Here is a 21,652-nt window from a genome sequence, read left to right as displayed (position 1 = left end):
TCAATTTAGGTGGCTAGACACAGTATTTATATAGTTTTTTTTTATTTGCTTCATCATCAAGATAAGAGAACTGAAACCTAGAGAAGGAGCTTAGGGTGTATGTCTTAAGTCCCAATGAAATTCAGGACAAACAAAATCTCATCCTATTCAATCTCAGTCTTTTTTTCTTTGCCTTTCAAGCTGAAAGTCTGTAGTTGCAGGGGAAATCCACACTCTTAATGATACTGACCTCCAGAAATTTACAGCAGGCGCTGTGGCTTTGCTGTGCTGTAGGATCAGTCAAAAATTGAATATAGGCTGGGAGGAAGGAGATCCCTGGATGCAATTACCAGAATAACTGAGGGAAAAAAGCAGTAGTGTGTTGCTTGAAACCATTGCTTATTTTGCTCAGCTGAAATTGTATGGGATATTTTTGTACAGTTAGATGAAGAAAATAATTCCTCACTTGTAAGTTTTGCTGGAAGAAGCTGCAATTGCTCCTTGTTAAAAGAGTTGTCACTGAATAATTGACCCTGGTGGCTTGGGGGAAGCTGGAGGGACTTAGAATTCCCCGTTTTATCCCCCCTGTGCCTACTTTGCAGTGTCGGTGCTCCCAGGGGGTTGAGGAGCTGGCTGCTGGGGTTTCCTAGCTCTCATTTAGTGTTGTAAGCACAACAGTCATTATTTCCTGAGGTTCACCAGAAGTGATTCAGAGCAGGAGATCAGGGTGGCACCTCTCTGCTATCACTTGAGATCTTCAGACAAATTGTAAAGATGAGACAGGCCAGAGAGCTGGAAGGGAGTAGAGGGGAAAAGATTGTGGCTTCAAGGCTTAAAGCTTCAACCCCTTGATGCCATAAACAGGCATGAGAGAGTTTCTGCTTGTTACCTGGATTTTAGTAAATAAATTGATCACTTCACATTTAGTCTGTTTTCGTTGATTATATCGAAAAATATTTGTATCGTCAGGATATGCAGCACTAACACATAACCCCAAGTTTTTAGTGGCTTAAAATATCGGAGGTTTATTTCTTCTTGCCAGGAGCTCAGTGGGGCTGGCAGGAGACTCGGCTGCTTTGCCCCCACCCAGCCTCCCAAGCTGATGGGCCTCTGCGGCCTGGAACACTGCCAGCAGCCACGGCCTGGGGCAGGGAATGTAGCAAATCCCGCAGGAGCTCTTAAAGGCTTCGCATCAAAAATGATGTATATTTACTCATATCTCATTGGTCAGAGCAAGTCATATGGCCATATCTAGCTTAAGGGAAGTATAACCTGACCATGTGCATGGATGGAGGTGGGCCAGTCTCAGTGAAGGCCCCTGCTGGCCACTACAGGGGTGAGGATACTTATGTCATGTCCACCCCGCAGGCTGGTACTGACAGAGCCTCACATACATCAGAAAGTACTGGATAGAAATGAAGACCATTTGAAAAGGGGTTGTGTTAACAGATTATGAAAAACTGGGGATTTTTTTCCTTTTTAAAAATATGTCTATGATATTTTAATTTAAAAACTGAAAAATTTGTGCAAATGTTAAGTTGTAATCATAGAAGTGATACCCCTTTTTCCTCTATAATTGTCATCATTGTATTATCTTCTTAAATGAGGCTTTACTGGGATACTTGCCATAGGTGATCCTTATATAGAGGTGTGGTATCAAACTTGACCTAGCCTCTGTCTTTTGAAAACAGAATGCCCAAAATCATATACCTCCCAGGGTCAAAATGCTCTCCCAGGTTGTGGGAATTCAGGGTGGCGAGAGGCACCGGGCTAGTAACAGTCCCAGAGTGTGATGACAGAATCGGGTCTCACTCTGCCACACACGCCAGTCCAGGGCAGGGAGGCACCGTGTGCACAGAGTGGCTTTGTCCGTCCTGGGTGCCAGCCGCTCCTCTTCCACTTCTGCACTGAATTGCCACATTCCTGGGGTTGGCTCTTGTGAGGTTTAATGGGAGGTCTGACAAGGGTGTTTTGTTGGGTTCTTTTGGCTCCTGCAGGTGATGACTTGTTTCTTCCCGCACAGTTGCTTTTGTGGGAGTTGCTCTGCTTTCCCTAGCACCCCAGCTCAGAAAAGCCCTGGGGATTTTCACTAAAGTGGGAGACCTGTGCTTTTACATATCTTTGGCTGCACACAATGAGTGTGTACAGAATGGGGAGGTGTTTAATGAGATACCTGAAGGGGATGGTGATTTATACAGATGAACCTTAAGCAACGCCTTCTCAACCATTCATTCACCTCAAGCAGCGATTTTTCAACCGGTATGCCACAAGAATTTTTAAAACATGCAACACCTGACTAGCTGAGCTCTTTTCCCATAGATTGTCAAATTAAAAAAAAAAAAACTGACAATAACCAATACAATAATAGCTAACCTGTATAAATGAGTCAAAATTATACCTATTTTTGCCAGATCAGCAAAACATATTTTTTGGTGTGCCACAGAATTTTATAAATTAGTTTATGTGTGCCATGAGATGAAAAAGGTTGAAAATGATTGAGCTGGAGGCCAGGAGTATTGATAATTATTTTCCAGTATTCTCTTTTCACTGGGAAAGGAACCCTCAGGTACCATTCCACCATCTCTTCTCCCCTCACTCTCACCTCTGTCCACGTTCCTCATTCTCCAGCAGACAGGGCCACCTGACAGCTGTGACCAGCGTTCCCTTCACAGTGGGCAACATAGTGACCGCCACCATGGCGCCGAGCATGCAGCACCGTGTCTCAGATACTGTGGGAAATCAAAACATACCTATTAAGTTATAGAGACTTTTCACCATTTTTTAAAAGCATCCTTTTGGGAAGATACAGGAATGTAAAGCAGATATCTTTGCCATCAGCTAAGAAATTTTTTCTTCAATATATTCTTGTTACTCCGAGGTGAACCCCTAAGTTTCTAACATACATTGTAAGTCTTTTTTCTTCTTTTAGCTATAAGCACTTTTCCATCCCACTGACTTATCGGGCTTCCCGCTGTCTCTGGTTCATAATCACACCCTCCAGGAGGACTTCGCAGCCAGAGTCCGGGGTGGAGTTGTATGTCAGGGTCCTGTCCTTCCGGCATTCCCCTCTGGCTCCCCTGCCCCGGGGGGATCCCACCCGGCCCCCAGACGTTGGATCTTCCATCTTCGGCAGCTCACAGCCGTTCCACAGGGACGCCCAGAGCTGTCTCCGTGGTTATCAATGGGTCACATGCCTTTTACTTGTATAAACACTTGCACCTCTTCATTTTAAAGTGGCTTTTGAAGTTTCTTGTCTACCTTAATAGCCTGTTGACCTATGAAGACTGTAAAGAAGGAAGAATACGGGCAAATTAAAGGAGAGTGAGAGCTCTTTGAGTTTGTAAGGAAAAGCACTTCACAGCAGTTTGCAGCCTGGGAGCAGTGAATGTGGAAACCGAAGAGGAACCGGCAAGCTGGAGGTGTGGGGGAGGGGTCGTGGGTCGTGGCGCAGCGGAGACCAGGCCTCATCCTGCGATTGTTGTAGGAGTGGGAATCAGTGCCCGTCTCAGGAGTGCCGGCTGCGCAAGCACAACTGCAGGCCGTGCGCACATGCGCACACACAGTTTGGAGATGGGGGAAAGCCCGACAGTGAAAGCCCGCAGATGCTCTGCTTGGACGGGGAGCGGCAGTGTTCTGCTGTGGGTACATTCCAGAAAAATGCGCTTTTCCACATATTAACAGATACTGTCTTTGAGATGTGTCATTTTGTGTACTTCTGTTGTCCCTTTTAAAGTGTGCTGGATCATGAAGGAACACTGTGAAAGTTATGAATCTGTGGCCTGTCGTAGATTCTTTATGTTTGGGGAAGTTTCCGTGTTGAAGTGGCTTTCCCTTGGTATCAATCCTTGCCTCTGGTTCCACAAATTTCCTGTGTATGTGACTTTGAGTGGAGGTGGCTGGATGTTTCAGGTTGTCACTGAGCACCAAAGTCATATCACCATTTCTCTGAAAGTAACTATCTCACAAAAAAAATCTGTTTTCATCAACCTTGTTGCACCTAATCTTATTTATGGAGCTCTGAGCAGCTCCCAGGATGCTACCACATTAATACTGATCAAGCAGTTGGTTGAGGGTCGTCTTCAGAGATGTGGTCCTTGCCACGATTTAAGCGTATTGATCAGACTTCTTTGCTGAGTGCTTGTGTTTCAGTATTGAGACAGACTTGGTGTAGTGTTCTGCTTATCTTTGAAGGCTTTTCATCCATGGCAAGAGCTCTGTGTCTCTCCACTGGGAGCCTAGCAGATTTAGGGACGGGAAGGATCCTGGAGGGGGCCAATGAGAAGTCTTCCCCTTGCCTGACTGCCACCAGCCCTGGAAGTGCAAAGCTAGCAAGTACATACGGCTCTTGGCATTAGGAAACCTTGCTGAAAATGAAATTAAAATTCCTCTGCCGGACAGGAAATTAATCAGGGCTGAAGGTGGTAGATAGGAACATAAGCTCCACTCCTCCTTCCTTCACGAATGACTGTTTTATTATTATGCAAACGAGACGAAATGCACAGTGACTGGTGGGGGTTGTGAGGAGAGGAGAGAAATGAAAGAGGTGAACAGATTCCTTAGGATTTAAACTCTGGCAACAAAAATGTTTTTTATAGCATCTGCTGCCTCTTAGTCCATCAAATGCTGAACAAGGGGAGCTCCTCAGCCCCTTTTGTCCTTGTTGCTGCAAAGCAGCCTTCATCACAGTGTGAGACATTGTGATTTCTTCATTCCATAACACTTCCAGATCATCCAGGGTGAACCAGGCCATATACCAGGTGCCAGGGCTAAGCCATGAGAACACCCTGCCCCTGCCTTTCAGGAGTTTAGGGTCTTGTAGGAAAGGATATTGGAAAGCATTAAGTTTGCAGAGAGCGAGGCACATGAGCAATGGTGTCATACCACTTAGGGTTCTTGGGTTGAAAAGTAACTAAAACAGGACCCGGCAGACTTCAGCAAAAAAGGAATGAATGGGTGAATGGGAAACTGACCAGTCCTAAAGGAGCTTGGGAAGGAAGCTCCGGAGACATACAGAGCAAGAACTAAGGGACTGTCTCTCCAGGACCCTCAGTCAAATGCATCGACTCCAAGCAACCCTGAGTCCATGCATTCAAGATTCAAACTCCCGAAGAAGGTATCTGAAGGACCCTTTAGGCCACTTGTCCACTTTTTGGCTAAGAAAAAGAAGAGAATCAGACAGTCCCACAAAGGTTGTGTGCAGTGGCAAAGGGATCTTTCCCCAAAGAGAGAATGAGTGCTAGAAACGCAAAGACACAGGTGTTTACCAGGGTGTTGTCAAACAGCTGTTGCTGCGTCTCCCGGGATTTGCTGGTCAGTGAGCAGGCGTATGTTCTGTTTGGGGCGTGCTCACTGTTGAGCTTGTGATGGTCTGAAGCCATGAAACTTAGAATCACTAGCCTGTCGCTGCGTCACCTCACTGGCATTTCTTTCTTGTTCTCTGGATTCCAGTGTGAACAGTCCCATCTCATGAGAGAGCATGAGGATGTCCAGGAGCGGACGACGCTTCGATACGAGGAGCGCATCACAGAGCTCCACAGCATCATCGCTGAGCTTAATAAGAAGATAGACCGTTTGCAAGGCACCACCATCAGGTAGTAGCCTTCACATCATGCCTTCTCTCTGCCCCTCTGGGCTGTAGCCTGGGTCTTGGGGTTGAAGCTGCCCCCATGAATTTTAATGATGTTTTATTTGTAACTCAGACTTTTACAATTGATAAAATAATTTCTCTTTGCTTTGTTCACCATGTGCTTTCCCCTTTATTCTGTTCTAATTAAGGGTGGCAGTTGGAATCCTCAGTTTATTAGGGTGCGGAATCAGAAATTGAGTGAGATGCTTTATTAACAAGTTCTACACGAGCCCCTCTTTCTGCCTTTTACTCCCTAACATGCCTTTTAGTCACCAGGTTTGCTCTCAATGTGTAAACCATGTGCCTCGGTGGGAGATTTTGAGAGATTTCGGAATGAGACTTATAATTAAGCATTACATGGGCTTCTAGATAATCTAATAATATTTTGAGCTGACCTCAAGTTGATTTACCAACATGGACTTCGCCTCTTACAAATTCCTAAGGCAGGGGCAAGATTCGATCCATCACTAGTGAAAAGGCTGGGCTTGATGTTAAGGGTCTGCTTCTTCCTTGCTTGTCGATCAGTTGGCCCCAAGCCTCCTGCACACAGCACTTGGTGTGCCTGCCCTGCTATTCAGGGCAGAGGTTCTGCTTTAAGTGACTTTTACTGAACCGAGGATGAGAACTGTTATCTTCCCGTCTGTGCTCAGGGCACTGCCCTGAAGAAAGCACTTACCTTTATGGAGAAAGAGTACTTTGTTCGTTGAATGTCTGCGCAAGCCACAGGTACAAGCATTGGAGGCGGCTGCTTTACACTCTCCCTGCAGAAGGCCTGGGTTAGAAGGGTTAGAAGAAACTTTGGATGCATTTTCTCCCAACTCTGAGAGTCGTCGTAATGACAGGGCTCCTTGATGAGGGTACAGTTGGGCCTGTGTTTCCTGGGCAAAATTGTGGAAACATGTGCCCTGAACTGGAGCCACACAATAAATTTCATATTCTAATTTAGAACCTCAAGACTTTTAAACTGCATCCTGGTCTTCAGAGTAGATTGTAGGTTAGTAATGCATGAGCAGAGAAGAACTTTTGGCCCGAAGAAGCGATTATAGCAGAGTTAAAGGAGGCTGATAGACTAAGCTGTCAGATTTGTAATTTTCATTAAAACATGTTGCACTTTAAACACTTGAAGATGAAGGAAGGCAAATAGGCTCAGTGAGTCGTGAAAAAAACGAATCACATATCACCTGGAAAACTCAATTTCAGGATGCTTAAATTGATGATCATGGCCAGACTGCTTCATGTGAAATTACAGTGAGCTTCGTGAACATAAACATTTACTCATGCCTTTTATTTAGAGGAAAATTATATCTGTCTAGATGTGTCGTTAAATTCTGCCCATTTTTCATTATGGAAACGGGCTGGTCCCTCCTTGAAGTGACCCCTTGAAGGGCTGGAACACGTGCAGATGTGGGGGCCAGTGCGACAAGGCTCTCCTTGTCCTCGGAGCTCGATGGCCAAGGCATCACCCCAGCCCCAAGCACACCAGGAAATTTGCCCTCAGATCCTGAGTTCTGTGACAGGCTCAACAGCAGCCATACACCTCTGACAAATTCTGATTGCCCCAGCATACCCAGGGTCTAGAGAACTGATGGTCATACAGTCACCTACAATGCTGGCAGACTTTTTCGTCACTTCAGCCTGAATCTGACTTAGGAATTTATTAGAAAAGCTGCAAAATTATTAGTAAGGGACTAAGTTTATGTAAACTAGGATATACCCACACTTAAGCAATACTGAATTGCTTAAAAAAGAAAATGTCAGTATTAGTTTTCAATTTTTATCCCAGGTCACATTCAGAGAACCTTCTGTGACTTCCCTAGGATACTATCCTGTCTCTCATAGCCACAGGGCTGACATAGCCAAGAATCAAATACTGCAGGTGGCTGAACTCCAGTGTAAGTGGAAGTTACAGCCACATCAGCTCTCGTAGGTAAAGAGCAAGTAAGCATTGATAGGAAAAGATAAAATGATGAGAATTTGAATGGAGATAGTTGTGTCGATTGAAATCAGTCCAGATTCCTAGAGCCTTACAAACCACGCTGAGCTTCCCTTCTCGCAGAAGTAGCCCTCCCACCTGCCGGGTAAAGCTGCCCTGCCCTGCCGGGGAAACTCCATAGCCACCCGATCCCAGGCAGGGGTGCCAGGTGTGTTCACGCCCCACTGCTACTCCATTCCTTTTTTAGGTCTAAAAGGAGTTATATTTCTTCCTGCCCCAGAGAGATAAGTGGAAATTCCAGCCTGGGAAGATACAGCTAAAATATGAAAAGATTTCTAAGATTTTGTTCATTTATAGTCACCAAAACTTAGGGGCAGTATGTGTGGGATTAGGACCTCTGGGTTCTAGTCCAGGTGGAGAGGAACGCAGTGCTGAATTGATGGTGAATATATCAATAGTACCATTCCTACCAGAAATTCTGGATTCACTATGTTAGCTCCAGTAGTTTGACTAACTGAAAAGTGGACTCAGTGGCAGACTACATTAAACAGTGTTGAAATGCCAGAACTACAATAGAGTAATATAGGAGTCCAGAGGCCTAGCAAGTGAGGATGTTGGGTGAGGGTGACATTGTTAAAATGGGATCTTTGATGCCACTTAACTCCTGGAGCAAGTGTGGGCTTGGCCACTGTCTTGGGCAATGGGGCAACAGTAGCGATCAGAAAGGTTTGACCTGTAGAGATCTTTCAGCCTGGCTCCTTGGTCACAGGGTCTGTAGGACTCGTCTACATGGGCAGCCTATGGAAGGTGTACTTGATCTTCCCAAGTCAAAAAACTCTGGCCTGGTGAACAGAGATTTGACTTGCCACTGCAGTGGAGACTCAGGGTCTCTTACCCAGTTTCCTTGGCCTGGTCCAGCACACTGACCCAGAGCACCTTGGATGAAGGGGAAGATACATACAACCCTGCCACAAGTGGGCACAGTCTTCCTGCTCCCCTTCCGAAGAGACGTCGGAGGGAGACTGTGCAGTGGGGAAAAGAGATAATAACAGTGGTGGGGTGATAACTGGCTCTGAGCTGATGATAGCCCCTGAGACCCCCCAAAACCTGTAGTCCATCAGTCAGAGTGTGGATGTGAAGGTGTATTACCAGTCAGCCCAGACTGCTGTAACAAAATACTACATACTGGGTGGCTTAAACGGCAGAAATTTATTTCTCACAGTTCTGGAGTCTGGGAAGGCAACACTAAGGTGCCAGCCAATTCAGTTCCCCACTGGGGTGCTCTCTTCCTCATTTAAAAAAGGTTGCCTTCTCACTGTGTCTTCACATGGCAGGGGAGAGAGATGAAGCAAGTTCTCTGGTATCTCTTCTATAATACAGGTCACTAATCTCATTACGAGACCCCTGCCCTCATGACTTCATCAAACCTAGTTATCTTCCAAAACTTCCATCTCCAAATACCATTACATTGAAGGATAGGCTGCAACATATGGGGGGAGGGGTGCAGGGGACAGGGGAGGGGGGTGGGGGACACATTTCAGCCCGTAATACGCACCATTTGTGAGATGAACATTTTTCAGGGCCCTGGAAGCATAGTAAATGCACCTAACCAACAACAGTATATGGTGCCACCTTTTTGGGGAGGATCCAGAGACCAAAAGGTGGAAGTAGAAATGGCTCCTCTCATTTGTATCCTGGAAATCCCACTTTAAAAAATTGTTGCTTCTCATTCTTGCAACTTTAAACTCTGCTAGTTTAGAAGTCTTGGTTCCCCAGGAAACTGCGACTCCACCAAAGAGTACCACAATGATCCCATTGACTGCCACCAGGCCCTTGGCAACAAAGAGAGTTACTATACTGGCTGGGGTGTTGTTCCTAACTTTCAAAAAGAAATTGGATTGTTGCTGTCCCATGGGGCAACGAGGACAATGTTTGGAACCAAAGGGATTCTCTAGTCTACCTCCTAGAAACTGCCCAGTGGTAAAAGTTTGTACATTAGAATAACCTAGCGGAAGGAAGTTGTAAGTATCAACTTAGCCTCCTGACCAGTCGTAAATAAGTTAGTGAAACTTACAGTTTAATAGTTCTGAAACGGAAAAAGTCAGTATTCATGCCTTCTGCCACGACCAGAACCAGTAAGTACAGACAAGGATTGAATCTTCATGGGCACTTTATTCAGATGCCAGTGATCTGAGAAGACAGTGGGTTAACACCACGTACCCTGAAAAACTGTCTTAACATCTCATCTCAAGCTGACCTTTTTATAAGAAGAAAGGATAGGTAAGGGGCTTGGGCAAGAGGTTAATTGGATAAGAGTTGAAGTCCTAGGTGATTTTCCTAGTATTACCTTTGTATTGATCAACAATTCTTTATCTGCATCCCAGACCTTCCCTCCAAGGAACACAATGGCTTGCAGAGCCCTGGGGCACAGAGTTTGAATTGCTTGTGACCTCCTTAAGTCATGCATTCCAGTTCCTGGAATAACAGCCTTCCACATGCATTAGTCACTTAAGCCTATCAAATTAAGACTAAAATCTTTAACTCTTGAGTTTCCCTGTCAGTAGGTTACATGATATGTAGGTGGATTTGACAGTGAACTAGGAGAGGAGTGATCATTTAACAATGGATGCAGTACCTGATGGGACTTTGGGTTTCCCACTTTGGTGAGGTGAGCTCATTTGTATTTGAATGAGAGATAGTTACAGAAGTTTGGTGTCCATTGCTATTGCAATTTGAAAATGTAAGTGTAAGAGCATGTGTATGGTGGTCGATAGCCAAAGAGAGTAGACTATCGTAAATATTGTCTGGCACCTGGTACCATTCCCACCTCCTCTATCCACACTCTGCAGAATCAAAGGGGTTGGACCCTGGGGACTACTCCCCAGACTCCCTTAACATCTGGGTTCTGCCAGTGAGGTGCTCTCCCATGTGTTTGGAAGACAGAAGGGAAGAAGGAGACATTGTCCCTCAGGCTATATTGGTTGCAGATGATGTACAGGCTTTGGTGACATGAGGTCCTGTGTTAACTGGTCAGACCCTGGAGCTGGGAGCAGTTGTGAAGGCAGCAGCAGTTCCCTGATCTCTGAGGGGACCACAGCTGTGATGGCAAACCTGACAGCTCCCGGGGGCCTCCAACCACCCTTTTCTTTGGCCCTTCCAGTGATTTTGCTAGTGCACAGCTGCCCAAATTAAATCCTCTCTACTTGAAACATCCAATGTAGTCTGTGTTCCTAATTGAACCCTACCTAATGCATCCTGAATCCCATCTCCAGGAATAAACAATGAAGATTTTGTATGTATGGCCTTCTAGAAAATTTTATTCATGAATATTTTAAACAAATTGGATCATATAGTGCACACTGTTTTGTAAAATGTGCCTTTTCACTTAACTGTATCTTATAAGTAGCTTTTAAAATGCTCATCTGACTTGAGGAGATTATATAATTAAATGGGGAAAATGGAAAAATACATCAGTAGCTCATTTTGGATCTGGGTGGGGGTGCGGGTAGAAAATGTCTAAGCAAATTAAACATGAGATCTTTTTGTTTCCCAAGGAGATTTTTTTTCTTTTTCCTAAAGCTATTCTCATAAAAGCATCTGCCTTTCACTGACAACTCTCATGAGTAGCCTGTAGTTTCTGCTGTAGGTACCATATGCTCATCAGCCCACTGCTGCCTGACTTCTGACCCTAATAGTTTGCCGATACTCCTTTAGCTATGGACTGAACTGTGTCCTGAGCAAAATTCATATCTTAAAGCCCTAACCCTTCATGTGATGGTATTTAGAAATGGGACTTTGAGAGATAATTCAGTTTAGATGAGGACATGAAGATGGAGCCTGCATGATGGGATTAGTGAGCAAGTTTGTAAGAAGAGACACTACAGAACACAAATTCACCACCCCCTCTCTGCCCCCCACCTTTAACCCTACCCTCTCTGTCATGTGTGGGCACAATGAGAATGCAGCCACCTGCAAGCAAGGAAGAGAGCCCTTACCAGAAACTGGCCATGGTGGCACCATGATCTTGGACTTCTACCCTCTAGAACTATAAGAAAATAAATTCCTATTGTTTTAGCTACCCAGCCTATGGTATTTTGTTACAGTAACCTGAGCTAAGAACTTTATTTGAAATACACCAGTGGGGACTTCTGGTCAAGATGGCAGCATAAGCACAGACATGGCTTGCCTCTTCATACAACCACATCAAAATTACAACTGAAATATAGAACAACCAGCACTTAGAACTGTGAGAAATAGAGTTGAATGGAAGTTTGACAACTACGGAATTAAACCATATCCATCCAGACTGGTAGAAGGAAAGCAGACATGGAATGGGCTGGTCCCACACCCACGTGTGATGGATAACAATTCGGGGGTGGGGGGCGGTATCTCAGGAGCAAGGAGTTCCAGCCCCACACCAGTCCTCCAGCCAAGGAATCCAATGCCAGGAAGATAAGTCCCCACAACTTCTGGTTGCAAAAACTAGCAGGGACCGAGTCAGTAGAAGAAACTGCTAGAACTCCAAGCAGTTCCTCTTAAAGAATACAAACATGAACTCACCTACTCAGATTCACTCCCTCTGAGCTCCAGCACTTGGGTAGTAGCTTGAAAGGCATCAGTGGCATACTAGAAGAAGTTGAAGTCACTGGCATCGAGGCAAGCAGAGGCCATTGTCGCTTTCCTAAACTTTCCCCCTACAAAGCCACAAAACCTAAAACTGGTGCCATATCTGAGACTCCATCAGCCTCACTAAAACTGTTTGACCTGCCTTTGGAGATTCCCAGAGACTCTGCCCCACCCAACTTATGGACCTGTCCAAGCTGCTTTTCCATGTGAATGGTTGGTCTTGGCTCATGCTGTACAACTTCTTAAATCTTCTCAAACAAGTAACACCTGGCCTCAGTGAGCCTCAAGCCTGGCACTAGCAGCAGCCAACCCAGATGCACAGCTTGGCTTCACCTGGAAATCGCCAAGCCCAACACCAGTAGCAGCCATTTCACATTGTTTTATAGCTCAGGCAGTGTGGCCCTGGGCAAAACACAAGGGGGGGTGGCTGACCTTGGCCTGCACTACCCTGGAAACCCCAGGACCAGTGCACCCAGTGGACAACTACAGACCACTTTGGAGCACCACCATCCTGCCTCTGCACAGCTGATCCTCCATGGAGGTTGGAGGTTGGTGGTCAGTGATCACAGCCAGTCTTTGCAGCTGACTGGCCTGGGTAAATCCTTTGCATTGATCTGCCAAATAGCAACCAAGCCTCAACTACAAGAGGAGGGTGTACTCAGCCCACACAAAGGCCGCACCTTGAGTACCCAGCTTGGGTGATAGGGAAGGCTGTGCCACAGGACCTTATAGGACACCTACTGTATTAGACTACACTACCAACATGTGGAGTCAAAGCACCTCCACATAATAAATAGAAACAAACACAGGGAGGCTGCCAAGTGAGGAGACAAAGAAACATGGCCCAAGTGAAAGAACAGATCAAAACTCCAGAAAAAGAGCTAAATGAAGTGGAGATAAGCAATCTATCAGATGCGGAGTTCAAAACACTGGTTATAAAGATGCTCAAGGAGCTTAGTGACAACCTCAGCAGCATGAAAAGATCCAGTCAGAAATAAAGGATACACTAATTGAAATAAAAAACAATTTACAGGGAAACAACAGTAGAGTGGATGAAGCCAGGATTCAAATCAATGATTTGGAACATAAGGAAGCAAAAAACAACCATTCGGAACAAGAAGAAGAAAAAAGTCCAAAAAAATGAGGATAGTGTAAGCAGCCTCTGGGACAACTTAAAGAAGTCCAACATTCACATCATAGGGGTGCCAGAAGGAGAAGAGAAAGAGCAAGAAACTGGAATTCTATCTGAAACAATAATGAAAGAAAACTTTCCTAATTTGGTGAAGGAAATAGACATGCAAGTACAGGAAGCACAGAGTCCCAAACAAGATGGATGCAATGGGACCTACTCCAAAATACATCATAATTAAATACTAAAGTTTAAAGATAAAAAGAGAGTCTTAAAAGCAACAAGAGAAAAGCAGTTAGTCTCATGGGAATTCCCCTGTAAGAAACTGTCAGCTGATTCCTTAAAAGAAAGCAGGGATCTACAGGCAAGACTGCTCTACCTAGCAAAGACATCATTTAGAATCAAAGAGCAAATAAAGAACTTCCCAGACAAGAAAAAACCATCATCACCAAACCATTATTATGTGAAATGCTAAAGGGGCTTATTTAAGAAAAAGAAGAAGATCAAAACTATAAACAATAAAATGGCAAAAATACATATCTATCAATAATTGAATCTAAAAACAAACTAAGCAAACAAAAAGAACAGAAAGAATCGTGGATAAGGAGAGCATTTTGATGATTGTCAGATGGGAGGGTAGTGGGAGAGAATAGGTGAAGAGGTGAGGGGATTAAGAAGTACAAATAGATGGTGACAGAATAGCCAGGGGGATGTAAAGTGCAGTATAGGAAAGGGAATAGCCAAAGAGCTAATATGCATGACCCATGGACATGAACAATGGTGGGGGGATTGCCTGAGGGACTGGGGGGAGCTGGGTGGAGGGGGAGCAAAGGGAGAAAATCAGGACATTTGTAATAGCAAAATCAATAAATTATAATATTTTTTTAAAGAAAATACCAGTGATTTCTTAACTGAAAAACCCTGTAACTTTGCTTGTTACCAGTCCTTTCCTGCAGCATTTAACTTTAAGTCCTCCTTCCTTCCTGGTGTGCTGTTCTGGAACCTCTGGGACCCAGTAGGTCCTGGATCTTCTCATCTATCCTTGAGGTCCATCATCAGCCTTGGCTCCTCCCCTGGGCTCTGTCCCCCACACCTTTCACCTTGAATGACCATGGGCCAGAGAGCACCAACCCATCGTATCTGTGTCACCTTGGCATTGGCACTTAGACATTCTGCTTCCTTGTCTTCCAGTTGTTCCTCATTTGGTGACTGAGATACTTTCCAAAGTCTCTGTCTACTCTAACATAATTTGATCTCTGAGATCTCAGGCCTGGACCATGGACCTGGCCTTTCTTCTGGTCTTTCAGCCCACCTTTTGACCTGTGTAGTGTGTCTGTCTGTCTGTCTGTCTGTCTAGTTTCATGTTGCTGCATCCCAAACAGCATAACCAAAACCTCTTTATCTTCCAGCAAAACATGTTGTTTTGATTCATTTCTGGCCTAAAAGGTAAAATATACTGAAATAAAAATAAGCCCAGAAAAGTAAAATAGATTTCTCTCTCCCCATCTCCCTATGTTTACATATTTAGAAGTATACATATTTAGAAGTTCTTGATTGTTGATCCTATATTAGATCTTGTTAAAACTGGTTCTCATTAATGGCAAGGTTGGCTAGCCTTTCAAAATTTCATTTCGTAGTTATTCACCAAAAGATTCATAGATGAGTCTGAGCTTCCTCTGTGCTATATAAAAATATTCAAAGAGCCCTGGCTGGCGTAGCTCAGTGGATTGAGCTCAGGTTGCGAACCAAAGTGTCGCAGGTTCGATTCCCAGTCAAGGTATATGCCTGGGTTGCAGGCCATGGACCCCAGCAACCACACATTGATGTTTCTCTCTCTCTCTATCTCCCTCCCTTCCCTCTCTAAAAATAAATAAATAAAATCTTTTAAAAAACTATATATATATATATATATTCAAAGAGGTAGAATTGAAGAATCAGAACTTTATTCATTAAATAACATATATGGTAGGTAGAAAATAGACGGGGAGGACAAGAATAGTATAGGAAATGTAGAAGCTAAAGAACTTATGACACATGGACATGAACTATACAGGTGGGGGGGAATGTGGGTGGGAGAGGGTGTGCAGGGTGGAGGGGAGTGAAGGGGGGAAATGGGACAACTGTAATAGCATAATCAATAAAATATATTTTTTTAAAAAAAGAACTTTATTCATCACTGATCTCCTGCTATAGATCCTCTAAGACGGGTGTCAAACTCATTTTCACCGGGGGCCACATCAGCCTCTCATTTGCCTTCAAACAGCTGAATGTAATTTCAGCTCCTTAACAGTTAAGGAGTAGTTACATTTATATAGTTCTAACATTATTTTGGTCCTTTGAAGGCAACCACGAAGGTGATGTGGCCCCTGGTGAAAATGAGTTTAACACCCCTGCTCTAAGAGAATTGAACAGATTGTATTTCCTCCTTATATCTAAAAATCTTCATTCTTTAAAAGAATAATGGTCACTTAAGGGCAGGTCTGCCTTTAAGTGTAAGAGAAACAGTATATGGTTCAGAAAAACCACCAGGGGTTAGCTGGACATAGTTGACTGATGGTTGCCAAGACAGGCAGATGTCCATCTGGGTCTTGTTCAGATATCACTCCAATCCAGTGACAAGGCATGAATACACACCTCAAAATTAAATAGATCTGGGGTGTGCTAGTGAAGTAATATTTTTGTCAAATGCAGCTGATTCCACAGTACTTCAGCTTAAGGTCTGCAAAGCATGGTAAGAATTATACTTTCATTAACTTTTCCATGTATGATTAAATCATTTCTCCACAGCCTAATAAAAAAAGGGAAGGAATCTTTAAAAACAACTGCAGTCCTGTCCACGTTGCTCAGTTGGTTGACATGTCTTCCCGTACACCAGAAAGGCTGTGGGTTCAATTCATGGTCAGGACTCATGTGGGAGGTGCTGATGTGTGTTTCTCTCTCTCGCTCTTTCTCCCCTCCTTCCTCTTTCTCTAAACTATAGCATAGGCTCCTATGTTGGAGTATTGTTTGCCTGCACTAAATTTAGGAATTAGGTTGTGATACTAACTAGTTGCTTAATCTCGGGTAAGTTGCTTAGCCCTTGAAGCTTCAGTTGCGTTATTGGTGAAATAAAGGTGTTGGTTCTGGCTTTAGATGATGTCTGAGATCCCTTCCAGTCTGTCACCCTGTGACTTTTCTGCTACTGCTAGTTACCCATGTGTGTGTACACTCTGATGCCTTCCTCCTCAGGAGCGATTTTGTTTTGTTTTGTTGTTTAAGCTCGTAGCAAGCACTAATTATTGCAGCTCTAAATAGAGCAACTGTATGCATTTCACAAATGTTTCTAAGTAAATGAAATAATGTAATGTACACTTAGAATCCTGTGAGATGATTCTTTTTATTCCAAGAGCAACACTGAGAACTTTATAATTTCAGTTATGAAACTACCACAATAGCGTGTAATTACCATTTATGAATTTATCAGCTTCTGATTTTTGAGGTACATGTGATTGTTTCTTGGACCTTTTCATGTTTTCTTCCTTTTCATCACCACACTAACAGTCGGTGGTCTTTGGGAGGCATTTCTCCCTCAAAGAAGTAAGCTGTCACTCACCAACAATTCAGACATACACACCAGAGATAAGCCACTGATAAAGTCACTTTGAGATGCTGATGCCGTGTCACTGGCTAGACATCATTACCAGCTTGGTGGCTCACTGCTGCACAAGACAGTCCTGAAGACCCACCACAGATTTTTGCCTTTCTAAAACTGTCATGGGCTGGTAGAGTGTTTTTGACTTTTTTGGTTTCTTCTCCATTGCTCTTGATGGACCATATCTCCTGAATAATATAGTAGGGAGAGAAAACCCCCTAGCCTCAGGTCCTACATATGCTGCAGTCCCAAACGGACTGCGATTTTACGAGAGGCCCTGACAGAATTCGTCATTTCCCAGTCCCAGATCCCCGCCTCGTTTCAGGAATGACACCGATGGTGTTCAGGAGAGTAGGACATGTAACTCGTGTTTTGTTTTGTTTTTTTGTTTGTTTTTTGTTTGTTTTTCCCTAAAGCCTGGGAGAACAACAGAATTGCACAGACTTTCTAATATTTAGGCTTTGTTGAACCTTTCTATACCTCACTCTTTGTGACCCAGAACCATGGATCTTCTCACAGGGCTACTTTTCTGTGCTATAGTATTGGGTTGGCCAAAAAGTTCATTTGTTTTTTTCCATAAAATGGCTCTAGTAGCGCTTTGTCTTTAACTTCATTTGGAACAATTTCATTAAATTGTATTGTGATGGCTGTTATATTGGTGCTCATTTAAAAAAATTACCAAAATTGGTGAATTTTTGTATAGCCATTTGAATACTGAAGGTGGAAGAAAATACACATTTTTGGCATATTAGGCTTTATTATTTCAAGAAAGGTAAAAACACAACAGAAAGGCAAAAAAAGATCTGTGCGGCATATGGAGAAGGTGCTGTGACTGATCAAATGTGTCAAAAGTGGTTTACAAAGTTTCATGCTGGAGATTTCTCGCTGGATGATGCTCCACAGTCAGGTAGACCAGTTGAAGTCGATAATGATCAAATAGAGACATTAAATCAATATTACACCTTGCGGGAGATAGCTGACATACTCAAAATATCCAAATCAATAGTTACTGGTGAAAATGAAAAATGTGTCTTTTATTTTATGGAAAAAACTAAACAAACTTTTTGGCCAACCTAGTGCTCATTATGATTACCATAAGGAGAAACCTTAACCAGAAATGTGTGTGCTTGGCCCTTCCACATGCGTTCAAGAAGACAGACTTCCTGCCCTTGCCTCTGGCTTGTTTTATCTGTTTCCATGCATGATCTTGGCAACATTTCCTCCTTTCCGTGAATTCCTAGACCTCATGCATTTTATCTTTATCTCTACCATGTAATCCTAATTATTTGCCTCCTTCACTACAATAAATTCTTCTTTTGATCAAAACTGCCCACTCCACAAGTGCCGAGTGCCCCGCCAGCCTCACGTTTCCACTGTGCCCCATTGGGCTTCAGCTGCACTGAACCACTTATTCCCCTCCCAGCCTCCACGTGTTCACCTTCGCAGGCTCCACTGAGCCTTTACATGTGCCCTTCCACCCACATGGCCCATCTAAAATCTACTCGTCTTGAGATGTGTCTTGAGTGCTGCTCCATCCAGGAAGTCTTCCCAGGTTAGACTTAGTTATGAACATATTTGATTCCCAGAAGACAGCACCCATCTGGTCTTTGCTTTGCCCTCCTTGTTTTGGTGCTCAGAGACATTGAATGAGGATTCCTCATTTGCAATTCATGGCACTGAAAACCTTCAGGCTCAGCTGAGTGTGGTAGAGTTCTTAGACTGTTCTCCAGCCTCAGTGAGGAACGCGCCCTCCCTGCAGCCAGCACTTCTCTCACCCCTTCCCTGGGCACTCCTTTATAAAGTTCGTCCTAATTATCTCTAGAAGTAATTCCTTACAAAGCAGAAGTTTTGGCAGGTACAGTATGTTTGGAACCTGCCAAACCAGGAGGATTTAAGGTGGCTTTTAAAGACTTTGCAAATGCCATTTTTCCTGCAGCAACATAATTTTTCTGGCTTTCTTAGCTGCAAAACAGTCTCAGCCAAGATGATGCTGCTTGCGTTGGCCATGCAGCAGTGGTAATTGATTCATTATACACAAAATTTCCTGCTAATATAAATCAGAACTTTAAGTGCTGATTGAAAGGAGAGCTGATATATCAGGACACAATTACCCTATAGACCAAAAAACGAGGAGACTCTTAAGAGTGCTTTTTAATTGTTTTATCTCCTAAACCTAATTATTGTTAGCCTTGCAGGTGTCTAATAATTAACTTAGTCATAGAACATTAAACCATGTGCTTTGTCTTCACCCCTCCCATTTTATTTCATATTTTGCATATCTGGGGGGCTTTATATCTGCTTCGAGTCCACCCAGATTTGGGTGGCTTTTATTAAAAATACCTTATAAAGCAGGAACTCAGCTGAATCCCTTCTCTGGGAGGATGATGATTTCTTGAGAGAACCAAGAAGTCTGAAGAGATCTTCACATTTCTCTAGTTTATAGATGTGCCTGCCCAGCTTATAATGACAGTTGCCTCTCCTCCAAGTTCCAGAGATCACCACTCACCATCTTGGTCGACCCAAAACCCGAGACTGCACACACACACAGTCAAAAACTAAGGGGAATGCCAGGCCGAGAGGATTTCTTCTTGCCCTAGCTGTCTTCACAGACACCCTCCCCCTGGGGCTGCACAGACACCCGTGGGCTTCCCAAGCTCAAAATTAAACCCACTGACAATTTTCGCTTCCAGCTCACTTGCAAAATAAGTGCTTCCGTGAGGGTTCATTTTGCTCTTTCCATGTTCGTGTCCAGTGTGTGTGCAGTGACGATAATGGTGGTGGGGGAAGGAAGTATGGTGTGCCTGGAAATACATACTACAATTTTAAGTTTTCTTAGCTTGCTCATAACTAATTCAGAAACCAAGGATTGAGGGATCCATGAAGGGCTCAAAAGGGATGGGTGCCCTTGTGCTAACGAAACATAGCTGCATTTTAACATCGGCTTCCTGTTAGTAAATGCAAATCAAATGGAAGGAGATTCACCGTGGAGTGGTATTCTCTCTCTCACTGTTTTCAATTTCTTCCCCACTCCATCCTCTTTTTCTGTTCTCTAACTGTACCTACTTTGGGGGAGATTAAGTGTGGTATTTGTCAGACATGTGATCCGTATACCTCTCAAAGCATCCGTTTTGCTCTGCACAGATGAGGTGCTGGCTGTCCAGTAGCTCTGGCCCCAGGACCCCCTGTATGTGCTCCTCCAAGAAGGCACACCACGGGGACCCTCCAGGCGATAGGACGTGCTGTTTCTGTTCACCAGGCTTCATTCTCTTGCTCACTGTAGCATCAGTACTAGTAGTCTTAGTTCTTCTTCACCTTAGAATTTGAGGGGATGAAGAAATCTAATTCCTTCAGGAAATCTTTGAAGGGGAAAAGTTCCTAGTAGGCTGATAGATGAATCTCGTTACGTATATGGGTACATACATGGACACAGACGCAAACTTTCAGCATCACATACTAACCATAGATGTGACCATCTATTTGGCCTAAAGGAATCCTGGTAAATGGTCTGGGGGTACGGGGAGATCTATCTGTTCTCTCTCTGAATGTCTTTTACTTTGTCCTTAAATGACATATTCTCTAGGAGTTTGTCTTACATCTCTGTAAGTGGTAACAGACTCTTTTTTTCTCAGGGAAGAAGATGAGTACTCAGAGCTGCGATCAGAACTCAGCCAGAGCCAGCAAGAGGTCAACGAGGACTCTCGAAGCATGGACCAAGACCAGACCTCTGTCTCCATCCCTGAAAACCAGTCCACTATGGTCACTGCTGACATGGGTGAGTCTGCCTGCCATCACCACAGAGTCTGGTTTCCACAACAGGAATTTATAGAAACATGAGGCGGCCCAAATTAAAATTTAATTAGTCACGGAGTTTAGTGAGTAGATGAAGGCACGCCCATTTCAGTCCCTTACACACCAATTTGTTGGTCAAAATGTAACTGAAGAGCTGAATTAGCCTTCTGTCCTGATGTTTGTGACTCAAATGTGTGTCACCTCTATTTGAAAAATCTACAAGTAGGGAACCAGTTATAAAGGCTATTGGAATGCTCCAAGTTACAGTGAAATCTGAAATGTGGCAGGGATGGGAAGGCTAGAATAGGTGGTGACACACTGCAGTTAAACCAATAGCAACTGTTGGGTAAAGAGGAATCCAAAGTGGCTCTAATATGTTGATCCTGAGTGACTAAGAGAATTATCATATTCCTCAGATGGAATATTGGTTCAGAAATGAATTGGGAAATAGATGTATTGTGTTTAAAGTTGTAGAGAAACCTCCATGTGGAAATATCTGGTACAGTGTTCATACGGTGTGTTTTTAAACTGCAGGTTATGACCCATTAGTGGGTCTTGAAGTTATATGAAAAATAAAATATTTTTGAAATCAAATCAAGTAGGAAAAAATAGAATGACGGTATTGTTCCATGAAAATTATTTGTTATGTGTGTATATGCAATAAGTTGTCAAATGAAATGTTCCGAATGTGGGTTGCAGTTAAAATGTTGCAGAACCACGGGTCTGCTTGGAGATGCCTAATTGGCTCTCCGGAGAGATTGAGGTTGAGGATAAAGACTTTGAAGTTGTAAAGTAAGATCCCTGTGGTCCAAAAGGTGTGGAGACAAAGGGAGGAGACCCATATCTTAGGAAACGTTCACATGCAGGGGAGAGATGGATAAAGGACAGGAAGAAGGAAGAATAAGATCATGCAAGATCTTGTAGACTGTGTGAGAGAGT

General features: G+C 43.8%; 1 protein-coding gene across 1 annotated transcript in view; it reads left to right on the top strand.

Moving 5' to 3' along the window:
• Positions 1 to 21,652, top strand: part of MCC (MCC regulator of WNT signaling pathway) — a 392,112-nt gene that overhangs the window by 295,602 nt on the left and 74,858 nt on the right. The window contains 2 exon segments of the mRNA XM_028508357.2: positions 5,428 to 5,570; positions 20,554 to 20,696. Of these exon segments, the coding sequence (XP_028364158.1) occupies positions 5,428 to 5,570; positions 20,554 to 20,696 (286 nt within the window).

Source organism: Phyllostomus discolor, chromosome 3 (assembly GCF_004126475.2).
Source record: "Phyllostomus discolor isolate MPI-MPIP mPhyDis1 chromosome 3, mPhyDis1.pri.v3, whole genome shotgun sequence".
NCBI classification, from domain to species: Eukaryota; Metazoa; Chordata; class Mammalia; order Chiroptera; family Phyllostomidae; genus Phyllostomus; species Phyllostomus discolor.
This window is presented reverse-complemented; position numbering and strand designations above follow the sequence as displayed.